This window comes from Coregonus clupeaformis, chromosome 10 (genome assembly GCF_020615455.1).
Source record: "Coregonus clupeaformis isolate EN_2021a chromosome 10, ASM2061545v1, whole genome shotgun sequence".
Taxonomy (NCBI): Eukaryota; Metazoa; Chordata; class Actinopteri; order Salmoniformes; family Salmonidae; genus Coregonus; species Coregonus clupeaformis.
In genome coordinates, this window is record NC_059201.1 from 40,715,205 (window position 1) to 40,722,703 (window position 7,499).

A 7,499-nucleotide genomic window follows, 5' to 3' on the forward strand; every position below is an offset into this window, starting at 1 on the left:
AGCGCAGCTGGGTCATGCAGCAATGATCCAAAACACACAATCAAGTCTACATGAAAATGGCTAAAAAACAACAAATGTGAATTTTTGGAATGGCCTAGTCAAAGACCAGACCTAATCCCAATTGAGATGTTGTGGCAGGACTTGAAATGAGTAGTTCATGCTTGAAACCCCACAAATGTTGCTGAATTAAAGCAGTTCTGCATGGAAGAGTGGGCTAACATCCTTCCACAGCGACATGAGAGACTGATCAACAAATACAGGAAGCATTTGGTTGGAGTCATTGCAGCTAAAGGTGGCACAACCAGTTATTGAGTGTAAGGGAGCAATTACTTTTTCACACAGGGGCATTGGGTGTTGCATAACTTTGTTTATGAAAGAAGTATGTAATTGTTGTGTTATTTGTTCACTCTGGTTCCCTTTATCTAATATTAGGTTCTGGTTGAAAATCTGATAACATTCAATATAAAAAATATGCAAAAGTAGAGAAAATTAGAAAGGGGGCAAATACTTTTTCACAGCATTTCTGTTATAAAAAAATAGTTTAGCATTAAATATATATTCAGGATTCAAAACAATTTAATCATACATATGAATGCGTGTTTGACTTTGACATTACTAACAACAATTTATTTAAGCTGGATGGGGGGGGGGGGGACTCAGAAGAGTCAATAAAACAATCATTCAGAATACACATTGATTTTTTTATTAGGTTGAATGTATTCAATGTACGCTTAATTGAGTGGCAGACATACAGTATATAGTACAATATAGGGACATCTTTTTTAAATGCACAATTAGGAAAAGACAACTGCAGGTTTTTTATTTTTTATGACTGACTTTGTCATTAGATCGAAATAATAAGACATCAGTTAAAAGTAATGTTTGAACAAGGTACAATTAGTATGCTTTGCAAATTTTAACATCTGGAAATTGTTACAAAATGATGAGAGATTAATTCCCCTTAAAATAAGCCTTTGCCTTTTTTAACGCTCAGCTGCTTCCATTGAGGCAGGCTGGCAAAGTGGTCTTTAGACATTCCAAATATGGCATTGAAGTCTGAGTCTAAGAGATGTTTCTGGAAGACAGAGGAGAGAGAGAGAGAGAGAGAGAGAGAGAGAGAGAGAGAGGAGACCATTGTTATTTTTCAAGGCAACATTCAAGTGTAAAGAATACATTTGTCAAGACACTTTTATTAAAACTATTTGTAATACATCGTAACTCACAGTAGTCTATGGAGGAATCTACTTTTCACACTTAAAAAACTACTGATCAATATAGCATCTGAGTGTATCGGCGTGGCAGTACCTTGAACACTTGTCACTTCATTATAGCAGCTCAGTACACCTACCTCCTTCTGGGTGGGGTTGACACCCTCAGGCAGCTCATTAGCTAGTTTGTTGATCAGGTCATCTGGTGGGTAAGACTGGAAGCTCTTCCTGGTCTCAACACCATTCTGCTCCTGAGAGACAATGATTCGATTCAGGAGGCAGTGTAGAACACCATTTCCCAAAATGCACTGCTCCGATAACTTTCAAAAGATTGTTCTGAATATCGGCGTGGCAGTACCTTGAACACTTGTCACTTCATTATAGCAGCTCAGTACACCTACCTCCTTCTGGGTGGGGTTGACACCCTCAGGCAGCTCATTAGCTAGTTTGTTGATCAGGTCATCTGGTGGGTAAGACTGGAAGCTCTTCCTGGTCTCAACACCATTCTGCTCCTGAGAGACAATGATTCGATTCAGGAGGCAGTGTAGAACACCATTTCCCAAAATGCACTGCTCCGATAACTTTCAAAAGATTGTTCTGAATTCGTGGGCCCAAAAAGTTTGGGAACCCCTGGGTTAGTGTGATGAACGTGATCAAATATATTTGCAATGGGAAGTAATAGCTGGTTTGTTAATTTCATTTTGGAAATGAAATGGTTGTGTTTTTGTATTGTTATGATTTCATGGGGCTTACTGGGGTGAATGGGCAGCTTATTCTTTAATATTATTTGATGCTGTGTGTGACTGTTGATAGCTGTGTCAATGTGTTTGACCAAAACCGGCTCTCCTTCAGCGCCATGGAGTGCGCAGGTATTACGTTCGCTGTAGTTTCAGCACCATGAGCCTGTCACCTTTGATGTGACACTGTTGTTGTCGCTATTGGTGATATTGGTGTTAGGCTACTATTGGTTGTATAAACAGTGTTTTTTGTTTTGCTGTTCGCATTATTTTATGCTATGTCTCGCATGTTGTGTCCATGCCGGTTCCATCTCTGTGTGTGCGGCAGCCAAAACGCGCCTAGGCCTATTTTATTCATTCATAATGTCTCAAAGATAATTGCTCCTCTGGTCGGACTACAGAAGATAAAACGTCGGGCCCATTAAGCGATGCTATGTTTTCTGTTATTTTCTTTGATACAATGTATTGGAAGATTCTTGGCCCCTCTGAAGGCCTAGGTCCTATAGTCACGGTTCGCCACTGGTTCATCGTCTAGTTTTGATTTAGATTTGGTTGAGTTGTCAACTAACGTGAATTCAATGGGAAATCAACAAAACATTTCACAATTCCATTGGATTTAGGTTAAAAGTTGGGTGAAAAAATTACGAAATGCCCTTATGTTGATGACATTTTGCAAATACAATGAGTTTTCCACGTTGATTCCAGATCATCACATTGCGTTTTTTAATGGTGTGGAAACAACGTTGATTCAACCAGTTTTTGCCCAGTGGGAAGTGTGTATGGGGCCAATAAAATTGATGAAACCATGAGTCTGTTGGGTTGAGTTCACAGCAAGGTTAGGTAAATGGATCCAGCTCATCATTGTCTCAATCCCTCTCCTTACACCAAGTTATGGTGAGTGCATAGATAAATAAAATTGTGCTTACATTTGGGATCCTTACAAGGGATGTCACCTCACCCAACTCTTTCTTCAGCTCTTCGTAAGTTTCCCCCACTAACACAAAACATGTGTGTACAGTATTATTGATGGAATATATTAACTTAAACAGTTGTGTACACTATTTGGCACACACACACACACACACACACACACACACGCACAAACACACAGAAACACACACACACACACACACACACACACAAACAGACCAAGAGTTCATCTGTAAGAGAAGGAGATCATTTTCACTCACACTCCATTTGGAGGGGTCCCAGGCGGTGAACCAGCCGGTGAAGGTGGGGGGTTCGTACCGCTGCTTGATGAGGAGGATAGGGGTGTCAGGGTCCCGGGACCCTGGGTGGGTACGCAGGTACTCCTGACTGGTGACCACCGCCTCCTTCTTCTCCACCTCATTGGCCTCGTTCCCCACCCAGAGGACGACCTGGTTATAATAGTATTATAGTCTAATGTTTGGACCTACACACTGAAGAAGGCTGTTAAGCTGAAATGTTAACAAGACACATTGTACCTGGTCCCACGTGTCTAGTAGATTGACATCATCCTCGCTGAGGTCATCCTGGGTGAACTGGGTCACCTCGATAACGATGAAACGGCCAGTCTTATTCGAGCATTCAAAGAGACACGGCTGATGATCCAGAGCAGCCTGCTGTTGTCTTTCAGAGCACACACACAAGACACACACAGAGAACACAAAGAACTTTAAATACAGCAAACAGTTTACTTGAAATTCATAATATCTAGCACAGTGAATCACAACCCATCAATTGTACATGGTTTAGGGTGCAATCACTTCACTAACTTAGTACAGCTGCTCCCATTGACATTTTATTAGATCATATTTGGTTGAAATACAGATTATGGCAAGGTAAACATACTACCATACTTTAAGTTTATTGGCATAAGGGGCCTTCCCTCCAAGTAAATCCCAGAATTCAATGTGCTCCTGACCCTCTGCCATGATCTCTTCAGCAGTCGAGTGCTGTCCAATCACAGCGCTGACCTCCTTAGCCATGGCCCTCTCATCCCCACTTGATCCCTGGCCAATCAGAGAGAGACTATTAGACAGAATGTTGTACCATCTCTATATCTCTGTGTCTGTGTCCCAAATGGCAACCTATTCCTACTTCTTTTGACCATTGGACCCTGGTCATTTGGTACGCACACAGTATCTCTAACCTGCTATATCTGTAGTATCCACAACTGCATATACCTAATTCTCCTCCCTACAGTACCTTGCCACACCACAGGTGAATCCCTGACTGGCTCCTCAGCAGAAAGACATCGTTGGAGTTGAGCGAGGCTGCCAGGGCCGGCACCTCGATGGCTTTGGTGTTGGAGGCGTCAGAACCGCGGACCTGGAACAATCTGACGGGTGGCTCTGGGTCAGACATGCCTTTTCTGGAGGTACCGCCCTGAGGAACAGAAGATGAGGAAAGTAGGTCAGGTTTGATTTAAACATACAGTATGTGGTAATAAATTACTTAATGGTTAGAAATCCTATATCAACCTATAATCATGGTTAAACCAAAGACAATCCATTGTTATCAGATAATGACAACCAGTTTCACAATATTTACATTTTATCATTGTACCATTAAATCAAAACAAAACTGTCTCACCTCACAGATGACCATTTTACCCTTAAACATGGCCATGAAGTGTCTGGGTTCCTTGCCCATGGTGATGCTCACTTGTACAGGCTGGTTGCCATACTTTTGATCCAGGGCCACGGCCTGGAAGCCAGACGCTGCTATCTCATCCTGAGAGGCATGGCTCCCCTAAAAAAAAAATATATACAGTGGGGAAAAAAAGTATTTAGTCAGCCACCAATTGTGCAAGTTCTCCCATTCAAAAAGATGAGAGAGGCCTGTAATTTTCATCATAGGTACACGTAAACTATGACAGACAAATTGAGAAAAAAAAATCCTGAAAATCACATTGTAGGATTTTTAATGAATTTATTTGCAAATTATGGTGGAAAATAAGTATTTGGTCACCTACAAACAAGCAAGATTTCTGGCTCTCACAGACCTGTAACTTCTTCTTTAAGAGGCTCCTCTGTCCTCCACTCGTTACCTGTATTAATGGCACCTTTTTGAACTTGTTATCAGTATAAAAGACACCTGTCCACAACCTCAAACAGTCACACTCCAAACTCCACTATGGCCAAGACCAAAGAGCTGTCAAAGGACACCAGAAACAAAATTGTAGACCTGCACCAGGCTGGGAAGACTGAATCTGCAATAGGTAAGCAGCTTGGTTTGAAGAAATCAACTGTGGGAGCAATTATTAGGAAATGGAAGACATACAAGACCACTGATAATCTCCCTCGATCTGGGGCTCCACGCAAGATCTCACCCCGTGGGGTCAAAATGATCACAAGAACGGTGAGCAAAAATCCCAGAACCACACGGGGGACCTAGTGAATGACCTGCAGAGAGCTGGGACCAAAGCAACAAAGCCTACCATCAGTAACACACTACGCCGCCAGGGACTCAAATGCCAGACGTGTCCCCCTGCTTAAGCCAGTACATGTCCAGGCCCGTCTGAAGTTTGCTAGAGTGCATTTGGATGATCCAGAAGAGGATTGGGAGAATGTCATATGGTCAGATGAAACCAAAATAGAACTTTTTGGTAAAAACTCAACTCGTCGTGTTTGGAGGACAAAGAATGCTGAGTTGCATCCAAAGAACACCATACCTACTGTGAAGCATGGGGGTGGAAACATCATGCTTTGGGGCTGTTTTTCTGCAAAGGGACCAGGACGACTGATCTGTGTAAAGGAAAGGATGAATGGGGCCATGTATCCTGAGATTTTTTGTGAAAACCTCCTTCCATCAGCAAGGGCATTGAAGATGAAACGTGGCTGGGTCTTTCAGCATGACAATGATCCCAAACACACCGCCCGGGCAACGAAGGAGTGGCTTCGTAAGAAGCATTTCAAGGTCCTGGAGTGGCCTAGCCAGTCTCCAGATCTCAACCCCATAGAAAATCTTTGGAGGGAGTTGAAAGTCTGTGTTGCCCAGCGACAGCCCCAAAACATCACTGCTCTAGAGGAGATCTGCATGGAGGAATGGGCCAAAATACCAGCAACAGTGTGTGAAAACCTTGTGAAGACTTACAGAAAACATTTGACCTGTGTCATTGTCAACAAAGGGTATATAACAAAGTATTGAGAAACTTTTGTTATTGACCAAATACTTATTTTCCACCATAATTTGCAAATAAATTCATAAAAAATCCTACAATGTGATTTTCTGGGGGAAAAAATCTCATTTTGTCTGTCATAGTTGACGTGTACCTATGATGAAAATTACAGGCCTCTCTCATCTTTTTAAGTGGGAGAACTTGCACAATTGGTGGCTGACTAAATACTTTTTTCCCCCACTGTATATATATAAAGACGAGGCATTTATGTCTAAAGGTATGCCATTACAAATAAAATGATTCAACTTTATTCATTCTACAATGGCAGTGAGCTCCCTTACTTGCCACATGTAGAGGAGGTAGTTTAGCTTGCTGTGGACCTCATAAGTGTAGAGCACCAGGTAGCAGTCTCCTCCATAGAAGAAGCCATGCCACTGGGGTTCCACTGGGACCAACTCCAGGTCCTCGATACGCCACACCTGCACGTGTCACAGAGAGTGTTACACATTTCCACAAGTGACAAACGGTGAGTAGAATGACGGAGAGATATCTTGGAACAAATTACATAAATCAGAGTTCATGTTCTGGTGAGTTTACCTCCACCTGACCAGTGCCATCGTCCACCATGCGCTCCTGTGCCGCTACTTCTGGCATCACATGCATCCGTGTGGCATCAAACTTCTCCTGAGTGACGTTGGCTAAGATATATATGTACAGTTGAAGTCGGAAGTTTACATGCACTTAGGTTGGAGTCATTAAAACTCGTTTTTCAACCACTCCACACATTTCTTGTTAACAAACTATAGTTTTGGCAAGTCGGTTAGGACATCTACTTTGTGCATGACACAAGTAATTTTTCCAACAATTGTTTACAGACAGATTATTTCACTTATAATTCACTGTATCACAATTACAGTGGGTCAGAAGTTTACATTAACTAAGTTGACTATGCCTTTAAACAGCTTGGAAAATTCCAGAAAATGATGTCATGGCTTTAGAAGCTTCTGATAGGCTAATTGATATCATTTGAGTCAATTGGAGGTGTACCTGTGGATGTATTTCAAGCCCTACCTTCAAACTCAGTGCCTCTTTGCTTGACATCATGGGAAAATCAAAATAAATCAGCCAAGACCTCAGAAAATAAATTGTAGACCTCCACAAGTCTGGTTCATCATTGGGAGCAATTTCCAAACGCCTGAAGGTACCACGTTCATCTGTACAAACAATAGTACGCAAGTATAAACACCATGGGACCACGCAGCCGTCATACCGCTCAGGAAGGAGACACGTTCTGTCTCCTAGAGATGAACGTACTTTGGTGCGAAAAGTGCAAATCAATCCCAGAACAGCAGCAAAGGACCTTGTGAAGATGCTGGAGGAAACAGGTACAAAAGTATCTATATCCACAGTAAAACGAGTACTATATCGACATAACCTGAAAGGCAGCTC

General features: G+C 42.1%; 1 protein-coding gene across 1 annotated transcript; it reads right to left on the reverse strand.

Annotated features, from left to right (window-relative positions):
• Window positions 1-724: 724 nt before the first annotated feature.
• LOC121575903 (advillin-like) lies at window positions 725-6,779 on the reverse strand (the record flags this gene model as incomplete). The annotated part of the gene is made up of 11 exons (XM_045223271.1): window positions 725-1,075; window positions 1,349-1,459; window positions 1,610-1,720; window positions 2,872-2,939; window positions 3,136-3,324; window positions 3,412-3,563; window positions 3,795-3,939; window positions 4,136-4,315; window positions 4,523-4,681; window positions 6,392-6,529; window positions 6,648-6,779. Coding segments are annotated over 8 exons (1,119 nt in total), but the record flags the coding sequence as incomplete, so codon positions are not given.
• Between the last annotated feature and the right edge of the window lie 720 nt (window positions 6,780-7,499).